Raw genomic sequence first — 21,180 nt, 5'->3', positions numbered from 1 at the left:
TTTGTACAGAACTTCTTATCTGCAAGACGTTCATTATTAATTTATTTGATTGTTTTCTATCATTACTAAGTGCCTCCTAATTTATTGTCTTACTGTTCCAGTACTCTTAATCGTTTTCCTAAAAACTCACCGTCATCACAGTTCAGTGTGCTAAAGACTGCCTTAGTTGTTTCTTATGTTCAACTGGATGAGTTTGTTTCTTCACTCTGTAGCAGTAACGTTGCATTTGTTGCGTATTACTTTTGACACTACAGTCTACTCAGTGATTAAAGTAACTGTAAATTGCATAAGCCAGATTCGCAAATACTTAAATATTGTGAGATATATGCTACAGAGTTTTAGTTCTTTTGGTGACCAAAAGAACACTCTTAATGCTGATTATTATGACAACTTGAGGCAATGTAGTGAATTCAATAACTTATCTCCAATGTATCAGCCTAATCGCTAAATATATGTTAACATAATAAATCTAGTAATCCATACTATGTCTGAACAGCTAAGATGAATCGACTCTGGTTTCACCATGCTGAAAGCGCTTAATTACCTACGGTTAACAAGCATTACAAGTTGATCAACAAATTTAAAACAAGAAAATTTTTGACATACACTTTGAAATAAGGTAGTCCATAAGTTTCTGTGGTGCGCTAATGATGTGATTTTATATGGGTGAAAATTACAAATAAACCGATGCCATTCACCAAGGAAAGCAGTCGGCTCGCGTCAATTACAGTACAAAACGAAATGATTTACTCTTAACATTCAGTAGTGGATACATCCGTTACCATCTTTACTCATACTTTCAATTCGTGATTCATGTGCTTGGTCCCGACCAGATCACACGTGAACGACAAGATGAATTGTGACATTGTTTGGAATGAACCTACTCCAAATAAAATACTGGATTTTACTTACAACCTAGTGATACGCAGTCTGTAGTAGTCACAAAAGACATAACGTTTTCGTAGAAATAACATTTCACGCATTGTTTTAACTTGTTCAACATGGAAATTGGATAGTGTATTTACAATTCATTCAATACAAAAAAGCTAAATTACATTGTGAAGGAATATTAGATGACGTTGAAAGCAAATGTTCAGATCTTATTATCTATCTGGCTAAATATGTGCGTGAATTGCGAAATGCACATGTTGATTCCAAAATTACACTCGATATGGACATAGTATACCAAAGATGATGGTGAGTAGTATCACTTGTACTATGAAGTATTACAATTCTGGGGCACATCTTTACTCTGAATACCAGCACCAGGACGGTCCAGTCTGTGAACAGGTTTCGACAATTCCACGGGAGTTTCTTTAAGAGGATTTGCACAGTATACAGTCTTGTTACTATTTAATTTCTGAGGGTCTCTGTTCTCAACATCAAGCTTGTCACTTTCTACGTAAAAGAGTAATGAAAGGATAATGAGTGAATAAAATAGAATTATTTGAAAAGATTATATTATATTTACACCACATTAGATATCTTGTCCAACAAATACCCGAACTATGCTATTAAATCTTTTGGTGAATTTAAGGAAGTTTCTGTACAAATGTTTCTAACAAAGGGATACAATAAGGCAACTAGGGAAATCGGCTATGTTCATGGGTATGTTGAACAATGGAAATAGGTTGGACAAGCGTATAAACTTTTAGTAAATTTATTTGAATGCATTGTGTATTCACATATTTTCCTATGTATCTTTCTAACAAAACATTTCGTTATTGACAGTAGGAATACGATGAACAAAAGACGATACTCAACGACATGATTATTAGCCTGAGAAATATTTGGGGATCGTAGGTTACCTAAACGAACTTTATACAAAGCCTTAAATTCCATAGTTCAAGACAACATCATTGGGTATTATTGATCTTAACTGAAAGTTTGAAAAGTTCAGAATGATGATATGCCGATTTTATTTAGAAACAATTATTAATCACACAGTAATATCATTAACAGCTATATAGAGTAGGACATAAATCTGTTCGATTCTTGAATCTCAATTTCGTGTAGCTGGTTAACAATTGTTCCACTACTTTTATTAAACATTAATGTTGCATTCGATTCGTCTGTGTAACTCTGGAATTATCTATTAGATGAAAATTTCTTTAAGAGGTTTATCATTAATCTATATAAAAGTCCTACTAAAAAGAAAACACTAATTAGGTAAACTTTACCTAATGTTTTTTGTGATATAAATAAATGTCATTCTTAAAGAGTTCAATAGTGTATTTATCAAGAAAATTGTAACAGGTTTCGGAACAATAATTTATAACACTTAAACTGTATTCTACTAACGAGAAATTATGAAATGTAACAGAATGAATAAAGAGAGGACTATTTTTTATGTATGACATTACCAGTAGAACTAGTTAGTTATTCAATATACTGATTTGTCAATTACATAATTATAATATTCTAAATTTAGTCTCTCTCCCTCTTTCTTCTGGTGGTCGACTGGATTATGAAGACCTCGACATCTGAAGGAAAACACGGCATACAATGGACAGCTCAGAACCATTTAGACGATTTGAACTTCGCAAATGACCTAGCCCTCCTATCCCATACACACGAACAAATGCAGATAAAGACAGCCAGTGTAGCAGCAGTCTCTGCATCAGTAGACCTCAACATACAGAAGGGGAAAACCAAGGTCCTCAAATTCAAAACGGAGAACAGCAATCCAATCACACTTGATGGCGAAACTCTGGAAGATGGAAAATCCTTCACATACCTGGGAAGCATCATCGATGAACAAGGAGGTTCAGATGCAGACGTAAAGGCGAGGATTGGTAAAGCAAGGGCCGCATTCCTACAATTGAAGAACATATGGAACTCAAAACAACTGTCTGTCAACCAATATCAAAGTCACAATCTTCAATACGAACGTGAACACAGTCAGTTCTACTGTATGGAGCTGAAACTTGGCGAACTACTACAACCATCATCAAGAAGGTACAAGTATTTATAAATAGTTTTCTACGCAGTATACTCAACATCGATTGACCGGATACCATCAGCAATAGCCTTCTGTGAGAGAAAACAAACCAGCTTCCAGTTGAAGAGGAAATTCGGATGGAAATAGATAGGACATACATTACACAAATGATCAAACTGCATCACGAGGCAAGCCCTGAGTTGGAATCGTGAAAGGAAATGGAAAAGAGGAAGGCTAAAGAACACATTACGTCAAGAAAAAGAAGCAGATATGAAAAGGATTGCCGAGGATAGGGTTGGATGGAGAATGCTGGTGAGCGGCCTATGCTGCTTCACGAGGAGTAACAGGCGTAAGTAAATTTAGTCTCTAAACACAAATGAGTATATGTATATTTATAACAGTCATACTTTTAAATATTTTATCATATTAATTCTTTTTGACTATAGAACAAAACAATATAGAATAGAAAAGAATCAGTAAAAAACAGATCTATAATTTAAATAATGAACATTTTTTAATTGACACAAATGAATGTATCTTGGATGTGAAAAATTAATAAAGTGAATAATGATTAAGAAGAAAAGATGAGAAATGATTTTATTCAGGAAACATTTCACAGTTATTACCTTATATATATATATATATATATATATATATATATATATATATATATATATATATATATATATATATAATCTTATTATAATAAATATCTGTAATTAAGTGAATTGATCTGATTGTAACTGCTACACTAACATGGTTGTCAGGTTTACATATTGTAATGATTCAATCAAGTTATATTGGATGGAACAATTGTTGTTGTTTTTTTTAAGTTCTATCGCGCTAAACAGATCATTCGAGAAACGATAGTCAGTCAGTCAGTAACAACATAGAACTTCGTACGTACGAACATCAGTTCGAGTTGCCACACCACATTAGCACAGAGATGCAGTTGTCCATTCAAATCCCGTAGTGGTTGAGGTAGTAAAAGTATAAACAGTAATCGGAAAGACTAGGGTTTGATGTTATTCAAGAAGTACAATCCAGTGAAATAAACTTGGAAGGAGAAAAAAAGAATTCAGAAGATTAGAATTTGGGAGAACACAGAGTGGATGCACCTGTGCCATTGCAAACGATTTTGAGCCATGTCATTCAGGGTCTCTAACCATAGGTTGCTATCATCTCGCAGTCCCCAACCAGGTAGTCTACACTTACCAACATGACTCAGTCCACTTGTCAGTGACTTCATGGACTTGTGCCATGTTTTGGTCTGGCCGCCCCTAGCCTTCTTCCAACCTACTCCTACACTATTGAACATCGCACGTCGAGGCAGTCGGTCGTTGGGCATACGTAACACGTGTCCCAGCCATCTCAACTGATGAAGTTTCACTACTTCATCAATTGATTTGCCATCCTTACCTAGTACCCGTTTCCTAACAACTGCATTACTTACTTGATGGTCTCAGGATATACGAGCAATATTCCGAAGACACCTATGATCAAATACTAGTAACCTACGGATATCCTCTACTCTTACCGGCCATATGTCACTGCCATAAAGTAGGACGGAACAAACTGCTATGCAGTAAACACGTCCTTTGGTTGATAGACGGATATCTCGCCTACGCCATAAATGACGCAAATTGGCAAAAGCTAGTCGAGTTTCCTCTATCGGTGCTGAGATTTCGTCACACACTAAACCACATGGGCTGATGAGACTTCCAAGGTAAGTGAAGCGGTCGACACGCTCAACTACTTCACTCCCTATCATTAGTTCGGGTGTCGATGCAACCCAATCCTGAAACAACATTTTGCATTTCGAGGGGGGAGAATCGCATCCCCAACGATAAGAATAAAAGCATCAACTTAAAGTATGAGAACAAAGTCGTACAGGATTGTTAAAGGAGTAAAATGTTTCTATCAGATAACCAGCATCAACAATGCTCCCTAATCACAACAGATGTTATAAAATTTTGACTCTAAAAATGATACATTTTACTTCAACTTTATGGATTTTCATCTCCGGTGGTAATTTCGTTTGAAGTATGATGCTAACATCTCAAAAACTTGTCATAAAAAGGTTGGGTGTGATCCCCCCGGCTAAATATTTGCCCCTTAGATTACAGTTATTCTCCCAGGATTCTAAGACTACCACTAACACAGTTTCTTTTTCAGGTCCCCTAAAAGGAAAGATAATTTATTGGTGTAGTCAACTGGGGAGTAGTGACAACTGTGTTCAGACCTCTAACAATACACGAGAACATCTCGTTTAAATCTACCGACAGTACAAAGAACCCAATAAGAACTCATTATAAGGGTGTTTAGACAAAGAATAAACAACTGTCTATTCTTTTCCTACTCTTATTTAGTCATAATATACTAAAATTGGAAGTCTAATGTACCGTAGTAAACATTTATCATAAGACTGCGGAGGAAAGACAGAAACATTAGCTACTGTAATAACACTAAAGTTTGTGTTCTATAGAGAACAGAGTTAGTTAGTGGAAAAAGTTCAGAGATTAGATTGTTGAAGGGCTACTGAAACTCATTAACGAAGTACTCATTTAGACGTCATGTTATTGTTGATACATAATAAGACAACTATTCTAAGCTTTAACCTCTCTTTGAACAAGGAACATGGACAATGTTGTATCTATTCATAGTGACAGATATATTGGCAATAGTCAAAATGTCAAGCAGTAAGATTCATTGAAAAAACCAAAGATTATTTAACTAAATCAGACACTACAATATAAATTATTCGTTAAAAAAAAACAGAAAAAAAGAGCGACGAACCAATAAGGGAAAAGTATTCTTGATAGCAGTAAAAAATGAGTACTGTGTAAAACTGTAATGAATGAAGAAGATACAAAATCAAGATAAAATAAAGTTTGTTAGAATTAAACTATCATCAAAAATATTTCTTATACAACAATAACTGGAACTAATAATCAGTTAAAACCGAAAAAGTAGAGACAGAAGATGAAACGTCCACCAAAAAAAGTAAGAATTCCAATCAACTGAATTACCGAGCTGTGGTTTCACAAGGAAAGAAAACAAATGCATTCTATCTGTTTTATAAATTAAAACAGAATCCTACGTAAATTTCAAGAGGCCAAAATCAGTTTAATTATTTCGCAACAATGCAAACCTATTTTATGCAAATACTTGACAAAAAGTTCATCGTTAATGGTGAAAGAGTACACACAAAAAAGACTAAACCACATTAAGCGATACTACTACCTACCGTTTATTGAATAAGTTGACTGAAGAACATATGAAACTCAAATCAACTGTTAGTCAGTACCAAAGTTAGGATCTTCGATAAAAACGTCATGTTCCACTGTACGGAGCTGAAACTTGGAAATCTACTTCAAACATCAAAAAAGTACAGGTATTTACAAACAATTGTCAACGCAAGATACTGTAGATCCACTGACCAGATACCACCAGCAACAGCCTACTGTGTGAGAGAACAAACCAGCTTCCAGCTGGAGAGGAAGTTAGGAAGAAACGCGCGAGGTGGATAGGACATACACTGCAGAAATCACTAAACTGTATCAAGAGGCAAACCCTAGTTTGGAATTGTGAATGGAAAAGAAACAGAGGAAGACCAAATAACATACTATGCCGGGTATTGGAGGCAGACATCAAAAGAGTGAGTAGGAATCGGAAACAACCGAAAAGGACAAGCGAGGACAATGTTTGATAGAGAAGCTCGGTCATCGTCTATGCTCCTCTACGAGTAACAGGTGTAAGTAAGAAGTAAGACCTATAGTCTATGAGTACTACAGTTGTTATTATTTCTCTGTCAGTAAACATTCTTGACTGAACAGTTATATGTGACAGAACCAAAATATTACAATACATGTTTTCTACCTTAAGTACACACTAAAATAGTGGATTTGTCGATAATGTTTGAAAAATAATAATAGTAGTAGAGGCTGCCTGCTGACTTTTCTTGAGATTCGAGGAAAGAAATAGAGACAGATTTATAGGCACCGGATCAATATGAGCTCAGTTAGCATCGGCTAAAGGTTAAATGTGTAGGTCAGAAGTGTAATCCGTCAAGTCTGGGACACTGGGACTATAGAAGAAATAATAGGCACAGAATAGATAAAATTAAGATCAGAATTCTGGTTAGTGGCTTCAGCGCGCAATATTGATTAGTTTCAAGACATAACAATACCTCTAAGCAATTACATCGAATGAATTTAAACAACAAAAATATGGATAGTAAGTATATACAACAAACCCGTAAGTGATGGACTAGACTGCTTGATTTTCAGTTCCACATTATTTGCTTTTAAGTTATCAGAAACTTTTCCACTACGTAGATCACTAAGTTGTTTACGAAGTCCACTAATCTGTTCAGACAGAGAAGTATTTTCATCAATACTATGCCATAATTCATTTTGTAATTTACGTCTAATCTGACCAGAATCAAGTAAACGTTGACGGAGTCCACTAATTATTTCAGTTGATTGTTCTTGAGCACGTTTATATTGTTTAATTCGACGCCTAAAAAAGTTAAAGCACAGAAAAATAAAATATAACATTATCGAATGTATATAAGAAATGAATTACTGAAAATTAAATGTGAATATATATATTAACTGGGAAATTTTAAAAAATATATATTTATTAATGGTAGTAGTCAGTGGTAAAAATTCCTGGGAGTGTGTACAACGTTTAAAAAATTGATGTTTATTTATAAGTCAAACTCATTATTTACTGTGTAATATTATTTTATTCACTTTTTTTAACATATTTGAATATTCCATGCCAAGCAAGACGTTTATTGTTGATTGAAGGCTCAGGGTGTGGCCCCCTAAGAAAACCACCTGCTTCGGTCTGGGCACCCGGGCAGTATCACAGCCCACACACACACAAATATGGTGTGGCGCATATATATTTGGTGCCCTCTTGTACCAATATTTACGTGTTGAAGTAAATAAATTTTGCTATATCGCAGAAAAGTTTAATTCGGGAATAAATTTGACGTGACTGTTGATACCTTCGAAAGAAAAAAGCATGAAACGATGAATTAATTTGTGTTTTCTTGTGTCAGTACAAATGAACCGGAGATTAAAATATTATTCTTATTACTACTTAGATATTATTCCATGAACCTTAATCAAATTTTACAATAAAATAGATGCCACTGAAACAATTCAGACTTAGTGTGCAAATTGAACCCAGGTACAACTAGTTGACGATCCTTAACTAGGACAAAACGCATGTCTTGGATTCCACTGCTAAATGAACTTCGAATATATCAAAAGTTGTGACTAAATGGTAATATTGAAGTACTCCGCTCACGATGTAAATAAACAAATCGAGACTGATCAAATGGTAATCACTGTTAAATGAACTCATTCTCGTTAAATAAATTAGCGACTATTTGTACTTAGTAGCTTAGTCAAAAAGGAGTTGGAACGGACGATAATGAGTCTAAGTTTGAGTATGAACATTAACATTGGGATGCAGATACATCTAACTATTAAGTCGCAAATAAAACGAAACGCAATTCCTGACCCCCGCCCAATTTGATATATTTCTTAAAGTATATATTGCTAATAGCTTGTAGTGGCTGGTACTATGTCAAACCCACAGGTTATTCTAGCTTCTGGACAGACCGATTTATTCATTCTTTTCAAGCCACATTTTGACCTTGCTACTTATTCACTTACTAACTGCGATTGTTTTCATATGATCGTATTTATGTTAATTGCTTGCCCTATTCACCACGTGTTTGTAACTTATTTTTGTCTGCATATAAATATTGAGTCACGCCTGATCAGAACGAGTTGGCCCACTTGCATCCTTCACTGTGCGTCGCCTTGTTTCTCTGATTTCCTGTCTGAGCCAAAAAGTTTATGAAATATACGTATTCAACATCTATTCTCGTATTTAGCCTATCATATTGTTATTTTCTAACGTGAATTAAACAGATAAATTATATACGAGGGTTGGCGACATGTATAATTCGACAAGCAATCAGCATACGATTTAACTGGAGTCGGATATAGGGCCACAAAAATCTACCAAAAATAACTAACCCAGCAATCAAGATGATGTCTATTTCCTACAAACATGAAGTTACACACTTTGTAACAACGTTTTTCTAATAATTTCATGACTCGTGATTCAGACCTTAATCCAATGAGAAAACATCCTCTTCAAGAAAAACGGTGATACCCTGGGTCCATTAGACATACGTCAAATGATGAGTGGGAGTTGCTAACCAACACACACGATCGATCAAGATACGACTTCACCTTCTGAAGAAGTAGACATAAGCTATTAGCTGAAAATGTGGCCTGACTTCTTGAGGGAACTAGTTGTATGATTGTCAATGTATTGATTCGACTAATCAATAAAAGCTTCTTACAAGTGGAGATAATCATCCTTCTTCAATCTTCAATGAGTGTGATATCTATCATTTGCGAGCATCTATCCTTTCACTTACTGTGAGTGCTGCATATAATAGTATGATTTTCAATGGGATTTCATTTTAATCATTGAAAGCTACCTTTATATATTTTCTGAGAACAAGACAGTGTAGCGCACACCAACCTCTTAGACATAAAGAGCGAAAAAAGTGAAAGTAAAAGCTTGAAATGAAACCCTCGGTGAAAATTATGTTCTTCTATACAACATTCACTAACCACATAAACGGAAAAGCACTATGTATTGAACCATGAGAAGCAGATACGTTACAAGATTACTGATACGTAACCTATCCTTTTCCTACTCACTCTTCGCTTGGAAACGCGTATAGAAAGCCTACAATAGTAGTCGCGGACTCGAATGACAGTAAAATATTATATATATATATATATATATATATATATATATATATATATATATATATATATATATAATTAGAATTTAAACAAGTAAAACTTACTCTAAATTCGATATAACACCTTCTTGTGAGTTACCTTCTAAATTAAATGCCTTTGATATTTTTAAAGCTCCACGCTCCTGATCCAACTTTAAATTAAATCATAAAGAGAAAACATAGATAGAGAATCAACATGGTAATAATACTAAATATCTTTTTAAGAAATAAGTTTTTCAAAAGAGAAGTTTAAACTAGCTAGACATTATGACATATTGTTTATTCATTCAAGAACAATAAATAATTTGATTTACATAAAATCATGAAGTCATTAGCTATTTAACAGGAAATATAATGAGGTTAAATAAAAAATATTGACAAGATAAATATGGTAGTGTTAAGGAAGGCAAAAAAGCAAATGTTTATAACTAAGTATTATGAAGAATTCCTAGTCAAACAATACTGTTTCATGCATATGAACAAAACAGGTTAAATTTTTTTAAAAAATGGCATCTGTACAGATGAAACGAAAGTTTTATGCAGATATTATTAAGTTTCCTCAGTAGAAATAAACAATAAAATAGAGTGTAGTTGAGTAGTATATAGTAATTCTATGCGATAACCTGTGAGTTAAACTCATATGCGCTGATTATACAACTATTCATCTATTAAAGCTGAAATTGATGATAATCTATCACCTAATAGTCACTTGTCGTAATACATTTCGTATGGAGGTAAAACGATTACTGCGGCTATGCATGTATGGGTAAATATAACTCGAGGAATGATAGTTAACCTATTTACTGGTGAAAATACAGAGAAAATTGAGGTCTAACTAGTAATCATTAATTCTTAGATAAACAAAAACTACAAACAGAAGCTTTTTGATTGAGATCATGAACCGATTAATGTTAGATCACCGTTGGAAATCTGGAAGCACTGGACGGCCGTTTCGTCCTATTGTGGGACTCAGCAGTGCGCATCCACGATCCCACCCGCGGGATTCGAACCCAGGGCCTTCAGTCTCGCGCGCGAACGCTTAACCTACTGGACCACTGAGCCGGTATCCAATGGTGTTAGTGTCTAACACTAACCAATCCACGAAATTGCGCGACCATCTTGCATTGTACTGAGGTAGATACCTGTCACTACCCGACACGGATTAACTCCGCTGGTCACGGCTTTTCATGATCTCAATCAAAAACTTAATAATCTCCACAACCTCTATTATACTGACAAACAGAAGCAATCCAATTTTTATGGAACAAATAAACTATGGCGATAAGTGGAATTCAGGAAGTGTTTCGTTTCATTTGGGACTCGTCAGATGGATGTACCTATATCCTAGTGTTGATTTAAACCCTACAAATTAAATTAAATTCATAACTATTGCACAGGCCATTGGATATTCGGACTTAGTAGCTCAGTGGGTAATGCGTTGGTTACCTAAAGCGAAAAGCACTAAGCTCAAGCCCCGGAGTGAATATCAACACAAGGATACATGTGTGCATTCAACTATCGAGCCCCGAATAGGACAAAAATCGCGTCCTCCATTTCACTGCTAGTCACAGACCATCTATTCGGCAAAAAATTGTGACAATATGGGTGTATTGGGACAATCCACATAGGATGCATTGGTAAGAATTCAGCTAAGAGTATGGACAACGGAATGATTTAAATCCTTATAATTTACATTAAAAGCACTTACTATTTTTTAGCAGGAAGTTATATACCATGTGGAAATTATTTGATAAACAAAAACAACCAAATCACATTTCAAACATACTTGTAGTTCCTCTAAATGTTGTACTTGATAACTCAATTTTGTGTTCTCATTAACTAAACGTTCACGTTCAGCGACTAACTCATCAATAAAATTCGTATCTCGATCACGATACCTAGTTTCTAATTTCTGAACTGATTCTGTCTGTATAAAACATAGTACAGAAGTATATATAGAATAGTTTAGGTGATTCAACAAATGTGAACACCGAGGGAAATACAATCAACAGTAAACATTAATCTTGTTAAGATAGCACAACTGACAGGCAAAGTTAGATCATATTAGACAAGACTTATTTAAATATAATACAAAATTTATCCTTAACCGAGTCAGATCATCAACGCAACAACTTTTTTCATATATAAAGGCAGTAGACCACTTAACTATGGGTGACTATTGTTATACCCTAGTGAAGATTAGATTACCGGTAACTTCTGAGAACTATTAATGGACTAATACTATACATACATTCTTATTGTATAACTATTCAGTAACTAGATTATGTATATTCATATTACTCTTATTATAAGCTTTATTTTGACCTATAGACTATTATTATATGATTTACTATTCTTAAGTTATGCCCAGTCTACTTAATTAGACTCCCACAATCACTGACACTCTTTGGTCTGGTCTTGTACAAATGTTATTTCCTATTTTATGGTGTGATGTGGTCTGTTTGGCTTGTATATGAACCAGGTATTTTGAAATAAATTATTCTTATAGTGGAAGCTGATATTAGTATTCCGGACTGAACTGGCAATGCTAAGAGGGAAGAGAACCAATAAGGACTCTAGGCCTCTCAAACCGGTCGATACGCTATTGGTTTGGCATAGTGCTAAGATTTTATAGGTCGTATTCCGATTGGCGAATGTCACGTGATAATTAATTAAAAGTCACAACAACTATCGTCTAGTTAATATATAGAATGAAACTTAAATACTTCTCACAATATAAACGTGAGGTGAGACTATAATTTATGGACGATCTTTGAGCGACGCTAAAGTGGCCTTGAGAATGTTCACCTACTATGACTAAGTGAGAGTTATAAACCAGTGTTAGGAATTAGAATCATGATTTACCGTTGATGGTTAGGGTTAGGAATTAGATTCAGGTTTTTCATCACGAACTGATATTAGCTAAAATAGTAAAACGCTATTTAGACGAATGAATTTCACGCCAAAATCCAAGACCTGATATCCTAAATCTGATTGGTTCGTCCATAAATCATAGTCTCGCCTAAACATGTATTTAGATTTCGAGTTATTTCCCCTTGAACATCTTATGTATTAGGTAAAAGGAATATATACCCAAGAAGACACAAAAAACAGGAAAGATTGGTCCAGTGAATATTTCTCTTTTCAATAAATTTATTTCACAAGTTATACAATCGTGAATATATGTATATTTCGAAATAACAATTAATAATATGTTTAAGGTGACGGTTGGAGGTAGTTGACAAAAGATCATGAGTGATCTAAGAATCGTGATGTTTGGTATGGTGCACCAGTAATCTTGAGGAAACTGATGTGTCCTGGCGGATTCGATCCCATATTACCCAGCTTCACAGTCACAGATGATACTACAGAGCTATTTGGGTCACAACTGACCTCTTGTAGGACTGAGATGCATACACAACTGATTAATCACTGAGTAGTTGCCAACTATGTCATGTATGTCAAGTCCTTCTTAGTGTTGATTGAATTATACTGATCCAACAATTACTCAACATAGTGCAAGCGATATCGAGCCATTTGGATTACTGGCTACATTACAACTTTATTGATAAAACACTAAGAAAGACTTGACATATATGATATTAGTCATTACTTGGTAATCGACCAGCTGTCAATTATATGTTTGATAATGATTTGCTAAGTATTAGTAAGAGTAAGGTAGAATAAAATGAAAGTACAAAAGTGTTATTTATTATTAAGAAACTGAAGATGTAGTTGTTAAGATCTTGAATATTCACCAAGATGGTAGATGAAGATTAAAAATTGTGTAGAAGGGTTGCATAACATGATAAGATGTCGAAATTGAGTATGGAATTAAACTCTTGTACAACCGTAAACTAAATACAACATAAGGACCGAGAAATTCGTCACACAGAATAACAAAATAATGCATTTCCTTGAGATGTTAAGGAAGGAAAGTAAAAACGAAAATGGAGGCCTATTCATTACTGTCTTTAATTCTGATTCATGGTTGACAAAGTTTGAATTCACTTAGCAGCACCAACTCCAAGGTTATATTAAAGAAAAGAAAATATAAAAACAAATGCCGACTAACCCGTAGTTCATGCTCGGAGATAGTTAACTGTACCCTTTTCTCATCAGATTTCAGGACACTTCAAAAGAAATTGCTATGACTAAATACATAGAGAAGCTAAAGAGGTTTAGCATTGAAAAGGCTAATGGTATAACTTTACAAGTACAAATATCGTACGATCAATCATTTACAACTAGATTTAACTAGTGTTTTTATTCCTCTCCCATCTTTTGCTTAACTGTTGATACACGGTGGTAGGAAATAATTCATATTGGTTGAGTTCCGAATCGTCAATTGCTGTAACCTGTGAATAATTCAGTTGAACTAAGATACACAGTTCTTTCGTCAAATTCGTAATATTTATGGAAACAGACCCTACTTAATACAACGATCGTTTGAACATTTTTTTATTCTCTGAAGAAGTGACTTACACTAAGTCACGAAACGTCAGAAAATCTAATTTTCTACTCATTGGGATACTACAAATATATTATTTTTATTTATTATGAAGGTACGTTGAAATTGGATTTGCAAGATTGTATCAGGATAATTCTTTTGCCGATTGTGCTCTACCAAAAATGGTAATAGTTAACACTTTATACTGTTAGAACAATCGATGGATCAAACATCTGATGAAATCTTAACGCAGATCTTAAAGGAAATTTTTACTTAGCATCCATTGATAATATCTGAAGCTCGTGAGATGTGATGCTTAAAAGACAAACAATTCAAGCTCTATACGCAACATTATAATTATTTCCAAACAATGCTTCCAATTGCATCCAGCTCTTCCGTGAAATACACTCTTTTCATAAATAAATAAAAAATTAGACAAAGTTGTAAAAATATTTTTAAAGTATCTTTTTAAGTATGATATGATGAATATCAAGTATAAAAAGTGTACCCTCTTAGCAAAATCAGTGTAGTCCATAACTAGAATAATCTAGAAAGTGATATTTTAGTGAAAAACAAGCTATTTTAATTTAACGTACTTTTCTAACTTACTAATTTACGCTTAGCATCAGTTTCTGTTTGACGTAAACGTAATTTTAATTCATTAATTTGTTCTCCTTGTTTAATAACAATTTGTTCAGCACGAATACGTCGATCTTCAATCTAAAATTTACCGAAGTATACAACATAATCTTTTGTTTAATCATTTACGAGTAGTGCAAGTACTTGACCTATTTACAAATGAAATATATTACTTTTTGTAATCAAATATTGAAACTTAAGGAATATGCACACGAAACTGCCAACATCATGCTGCGTTATCAATAAATTTCAACTACTAAGAGACTTCGTTTTGCTTTATTTTTCAAAAAAAAAAAACTTAACTGGTTTTATTTACGATCATGTATGTCGAAAATAACATTCAACTGTTTAGACCTAAAACCATAACTACTGTGTCATATAGGATGAAAGCACTAAAGTTATCCTTAAAAATTGAAAATGTGAAAAACTATTCAAGATTGGTATAAGAACAAGCAAACTTTCTCCATGAGCAAGACTTGACTACTTAGATCTTCCACAATAGTAATAATAATAGGAATAATGGCTTTATTCGATAAACAAGAAATCACTCCTAAACAGTGTTGAAATTAATCAAACACCTAAGAAAAAAAGTAACGCTTCACTGACTGATTTGTTACGTTTGAATAGATGACGATATCACATAAACTGACGAACGGAACGAAAGTCAGCAACACAATAACAGGACAAGCCAAACTATTGCACTTCGCACCAGCCCTGCTAACTAGGGGGAGAAGACCAGATTCAGTCGAAGAAAAAGTTTATTCCACAAACAGCCAGAAGGACGAACGAACAAAGTACACAACTCATGTGTATATATACAGTACAAAAATGTCCTTGTAAACGTCACAAAACGGAGTACTAAAAGATGAAACGAACTAATGACATTCAAGGTTCTCCCAAGCGGGAAAAATAAACTCAAAGTAAAAGTGGGCGCCTTTGGTGTGAAAATAGATTTAAATTTTCAAAATAAAATTACCAAGCCATATTTGGGAATCTAGCATTCCCAAAATGGTTACTGCTCATTTACCGATAGTTAAGTTACCCAACTCTTCACAAATGCTGTTAAAATCTCACCGATCAAGTTTGACAAATTACAAAACTCAACATTGTGCTGCTCATTGGTATTTGGTGTTTTATGGGGTTGGAGGAAAACAGATATAAATTATCAAAATGATCTATTTCAAGCATTTGCACTCAACAACAATAACAAAGGTAATAATATGACATATCTACTACAATTTACAGGAAACGCATGCACGTGAAACACATCTGAATCACTAAGACAACAGATATGTTTACTTCCAATGTTTGGAACTAATAATAGTAAACTGACCAATAGTTCACAAACTAATGATTTATAAACTACAATAAGAAGTGATTATCATCATTTATCATCATTATATATTGAGGCAAATTTTTACATGTTTCAAGCAAACATGTAGTGTCGTCAGAATTTGAATGTTAAACTTATCACTTATGAAATACAAATATATGAATAACTTAATGCATAATTTATGAACAAAGATTGTTTTCATTGGCGATAGTATATTAAACATATCAAAACATCAATCTATCAGACTGTAGGTAGTGTTTTTGCATTGCAAAATAAAGTTAGCAATAAGTATGAAGTGGTCAATTTAGATATTTTTCATGATATTTTAATAATGTATGTTATTTTCGCTGAGTAGTGAACCAGTGTTATTGTTATAACTTGTGACCGCCGATTAGAAAGCAGTGACTTATCGATCGGATCGATGACGCGTAAAACCCGTGAGAGCAGCCTATAGTCCTTATTGGTCTTGCTTCCTGTCTAGCCCAGCCAGTTAAGTTCAGAACACCAATTCGAGCCTCTGCGATATGAATCATGTATTTCAAACATACTCGGTTTATATACCAATCAAACAGACCACATCGTACCAATAAAATATGAAACAACATTTGTACAAGTATTAGCCTAATGTGGCTGTGAATGAGAGAGGTAGTAATTAATAGACAGGGCATAATTCAAGAATGGTAAATGGTATAATAATAGTTCATAGGTCAAAACAAAGCTCATAATAAGTAGGACACGGATATCAATAGTTTAGTTACATAACAATTATGCGATAAAAATATACGTATAGTATTGGTCCATAATGGATCCCAAAAGTTACCATTCATTATGCTTATCGGGACCTAACAGTTATATATACGAAGTTCCTTTTACTACTGATCAAATTGTACCAATCAAGTTGCAATACAGTCACTAGCTAGTCTAAGTGACTTGACGTCGTATGCATCATGTTAAGATTGTAAAGCGATGGCTAGAGATTGTCGCCCAAATCTGAACAAATTCACTAATTCTAGATTAGCCGACAGAAACCATAATCGATAAGTGTCTTTTTAAAAGCTACTTTTCGGAATATAAGGTCTTTATAAAATTGTGCAGAAATAGTTACTTGTATATGTTTATTAGATAACACTTTGACTAAACTATTCAGTGCATGATGTAATAACATAGTCAAAAATTAAGAAACCAAATGCTCAAGAAGCAGTTATGTGTACCCCTATACATATGTATATGATGGAAATTCCCTAAATGACCTGGTACATCTGAGGGTAGGGAGAGTCGCCTATCCCTCTTGAAATGCTTTCTTTCGTACGGCCACGCGTATAGGGCCACTGCCAGGAAAGTCCTACTCACTGCCTTCTCGCGGCATTACTGTTGTCTACAAAATTGAGAGGACGGAAGGAAAATGTCTGGGTTGGTGGGTACAGAGGATCCACCTAGGGGAGTTGGAAAACCTCTAATTCCCTTAAGAAAACCACCTGTTTTGGTTTGGGCGTCCGGGCAGTACTCCAACCCTAACACAAATCGAGTGACGAATTGTTGAGCATATATACTTGGTGTCTCCTTGTGTCAATGTTTATGTGTATAAATAAATAAATGATGGAAACAATAGTTGATATGACTAGAAATAGTATTTTACACAAACTAACTTCAGAAAATACTGAATTCCCTCGTGTGCTTTCTGTAGAATTTGATTGAATTTGTAATGCTTCTAGTTGAGCTTGAGTATCATTTAATTCTAATCGACAATCCTAATTAAGAAATAAGCATAAAATAGTATGAATTAATATTCATTGAGGCTAAAATTAGTAGAATGTAACCATTGAAATTCGATTTGAAAATGAGAACCAGATATTATCTAATCTATGATAAATAAAATCCAGGAGTATTTTAATTATTTCTCAATAAATTATTTAGATGTTCATTTTATAATTACCTTAACAACTCTAAAACAACTAAGTAGAATTTGGTATAGCAAAGAGTTAATTTATCACGTTTTATGGATACTTAAAACCATAATTTCCAAAATATATATCAAATGACGAAAACAAAATCTCAGAGTCGTATGGCAAAACAAGACTCATTACTTCTGTGATATCTTGACAAAGATTAGAAGTTTGTTCTTATAAAAATAAAACTTGTAGGTTAACTCACTTCTACAAATGCTATTTCCAGAAATTAATAAGTTCGAAATAGTTAGCACATTATAGTGCATAGTTTCCATGTTTGGCATGAACGCTTTCTATGTCATAAGCAACATAAAACCTGGTACACATACGAGACGGTGCTCATATTGCCTCATCGCATCAGTGAGGCGAGATAAAACTGTCAAGATATATCCCAGAGTAGTAGTAGTAGTAGTAGTAGTAGTAGTAGTAGTAGTAGTAGTAGTAGTAGTAGCAGTAGTAGCAGCAGTAGCAGCAGTAGCAGCAGCAGCAGCAGTAGTAGCAGCAGCAGCAGTAGTAGCAGCAGCAGCAGCAGTAGTAGCAGCAGCAGCAGCAGCAGCAGCAGCAGCAGTAGCAGCAGCAGCAGCAGCAGCAGCAGCAGCAGCAGCAGCAGCAGCAGCAGCAGCAGCAGCAGCAGCAGCAGCAGCAGCAGCAGCAGCAGCAGCAGCAGCAGCAGCAGCAGCAGCAGCAGCAGCAGCAGCAGCAGCAGCAGCAGCAGCAGCAGCAGCAGCAGCAGCAGCAGCAGCAGCAGCAGCAGCAGCAGCAGCAGCAGCAGCAGCAGCAGCAGCAGCAGCAGCAGCAGCAGCAGCAGCAGCAGCAGCAGCAGCAGCAGCAGCAGCAGCAGCAGCAGCAGCAGCAGCAGCAGCAGCAGCAGCAGCAGCAGCAGCAGCAGCAGCAGCAGCAGCAGCAGCAGCAGCAGCAGCAGCAGCAGCAGCAGCAGCAGCAGCAGCAGCAGCAGCAGCAGCAGCAGCAGCAGCAGCAGCAGCAGCAGCAGCAGCAGCAGCAGCAGCAGCAGCAGCAGCAGCAGCAGCAGCAGCAGCAGCAGCAGCAGCAGCAGCAGCAGCAGCAGCAGCAGCAGCAGCAGCAGCAGCAGCAGCAGCAGCAGCAGCAGCAGCAGCAGCAGCAGCAGCAGCAGCAGCAGCAGCAGCAGCAGCAGCAGCAGCAGCAGCAGCAGCAGCAGCAGCAGCAGCAGCAGCAGCAGCAGCAGCAGCAGCAGCAGCAGCAGCAGCAGCAGCAGCAGCAGCAGCAGCAGCAGCAGCAGCAGCAGCAGCAGCAGCAGCAGCAGCAGCAGCAGCAGCAGCAGCAGCAGCAGCAGCAGCAGCAGCAGCAGCAGCAGCAGCAGCAGCAGCAGCAGCAGCAGCAGCAGCAGCAGCAGCAGCAGCAGCAGCAGCAGCAGCAGCAGCAGCAGCAGCAGCAGCAGCAGCAGCAGCAGCAGCAGCAGCAGCAGCAGCAGCAGCAGCAGCAGCAGCAGCAGCAGCAGCAGCAGCAGCAGCAGCAGCAGCAGCAGCAGCAGCAGCAGCAGCAGCAGCAGCAGCAGCAGCAGCAGCAGCAGCAGCAGCAGCAGCAGCAGCAGCAGCAGCAGCAGCAGCAGCAGCAGCAGCAGCAGCAGCAGCAGCAGCAGCAGCAGCAGCAGCAGCAGCAGCAGCAGCAGCAGCAGCAGCAGCAGCAGCAGCAGCAGCAGCAGCAGCAGCAGCAGCAGCAGCAGCAGCAGCAGCAGCAGCAGCAGCAGCAGCAGCAGCAGCAGCAGCAGCAGCAGCAGCAGCAGCAGCAGCAGCAGCAGCAGCAGCAGCAGCAGCAGCAGCAGCAGCAGCAGCAGCAGCAGCAGCAGCAGCAGCAGCAGCAGCAGCAGCAGCAGCAGCAGCAGCAGCAGCAGCAGCAGCAGCAGCAGCAGCAGCAGCAGCAGCAGCAGCAGCAGCAGCAGCAGCAGCAGCAGCAGCAGCAGCAGCAGCAGCAGCAGCAGCAGCAGCAGCAGCAGCAGCAGCAGCAGCAGCAGCAGCAGCAGCAGCAGCAGCAGCAGCAGCAGCAGCAGCAGCAGTAGCAGCAGCAGCAGCAGCAGCAGCAGCAGCAGCAGCAGCAGCAGCAGCAGCAGCAGCAGCAGCAGCAGCAGCAGCAGCAGCAGCAGCAGCAGCAGCAGCAGCAGCAGCAGCAGCAGCAGCAGCAGCAGCAGCAGCAGCAGCAGCAGCAGCAGCAGCAGCAGCAGCAGCAGCAGCAGCAGCAGCAGCAGCAGCAGCAGCAGCAGCAGCAGCAGCAGCAGCAGCAGCAGCAGCAGCAGCAGCAGCAGCAGCAGCAGCAGCAGCAGCAGCAGCAGCAGCAGCAGCAGCAGCAGCAGCAGCAGCAGCAGCAGCAGCAGCAGCAGCAGCAGCAGCAGCAGCAGCAGCAGCAGCAGCAGCAGCAGCAGCAGCAGCAGCAGCAGCAGCAGCAGCAGCAGCAGCAGCAGCAGCAGCAGCAGCAGCAGCAGCAGCAGCAGCAGCAGCAGCAGCAGCAGCAGCAGCAGCAGCAGCAGCAGCAGCAGCAGCAGCAGCAGCAGCAGCAGCAGCAGCAGCAGCAGCAGCAGCAGCAGCAGCAGCAGCAGCAGCAGCAGCAGCAGCAGCAGCAGCAGCAGCAGCAGCAGCAGCAGCAGCAGCAGCAGCAGCAGCAGCAGCAGCAGCAGCAGCAGCAGCAGCAGCAGCAGCAGCAGCAGCAGCAGCAGCAGCAGCAGCAGCAGCAGCAGCAGCAGCAGCAGCAGCAGCAGCAGCAGCAGCAGCAGCAGCAGCAGCAGCAGCAGCAGCAGCAGCAGCAGCAGCAGCAGCAGCAGCAGCAGCAGCAGCAGCAGCAGCAGCAGCAGCAGCAGCAGCAGCAGCAGCAGCAGCAGCAGCAGCAGCAGCAGCAGCAGCAGCAGCAGCAGCAGCAGCAGCAGCAGCAGCAGCAGCAGCAGCAGCAGCAGCAGCAGCAGCAGCAGCAGCAGCAGCAGCAGCAGCAGCAGCAGCAGCAGCAGCAGCAGCAGCAGCAGCAGCAGCAGCAGCAGCAGCAGCAGCAGCAGCAGCAGCA

At 37.9% G+C, this 21,180-nt stretch overlaps 1 protein-coding gene across 1 annotated transcript in view; it reads right to left on the bottom strand.

Moving 5' to 3' along the window:
• Positions 1–693: 693 nt before the first annotated feature.
• MS3_00004537 (uncharacterized protein) overlaps positions 694–21,180 on the bottom strand; it is a 38,224-nt gene continuing 17,737 nt past the window's right edge. Inside the window, exons 5-10 of the mRNA XM_051212467.1 lie at positions 17,857–17,958; positions 14,848–14,958; positions 11,575–11,715; positions 9,855–9,940; positions 7,197–7,462; positions 694–1,398 (exon numbers count right to left, since the gene is read on the bottom strand). Of these exons, the coding sequence (XP_051072652.1) occupies positions 1,217–1,398; positions 7,197–7,462; positions 9,855–9,940; positions 11,575–11,715; positions 14,848–14,958; positions 17,857–17,958 (888 nt within the window). The 3' untranslated portion in view covers positions 694–1,216. The remainder of the gene's footprint in view (positions 1,399–7,196; positions 7,463–9,854; positions 9,941–11,574; positions 11,716–14,847; positions 14,959–17,856; positions 17,959–21,180) is intronic.

Source organism: Schistosoma haematobium, chromosome ZW (genome assembly GCF_000699445.3).
Source record: "Schistosoma haematobium chromosome ZW, whole genome shotgun sequence".
NCBI lineage: Eukaryota > Metazoa > Platyhelminthes > Trematoda > Strigeidida > Schistosomatidae > Schistosoma > Schistosoma haematobium.
This window is presented reverse-complemented; position numbering and strand designations above follow the sequence as displayed.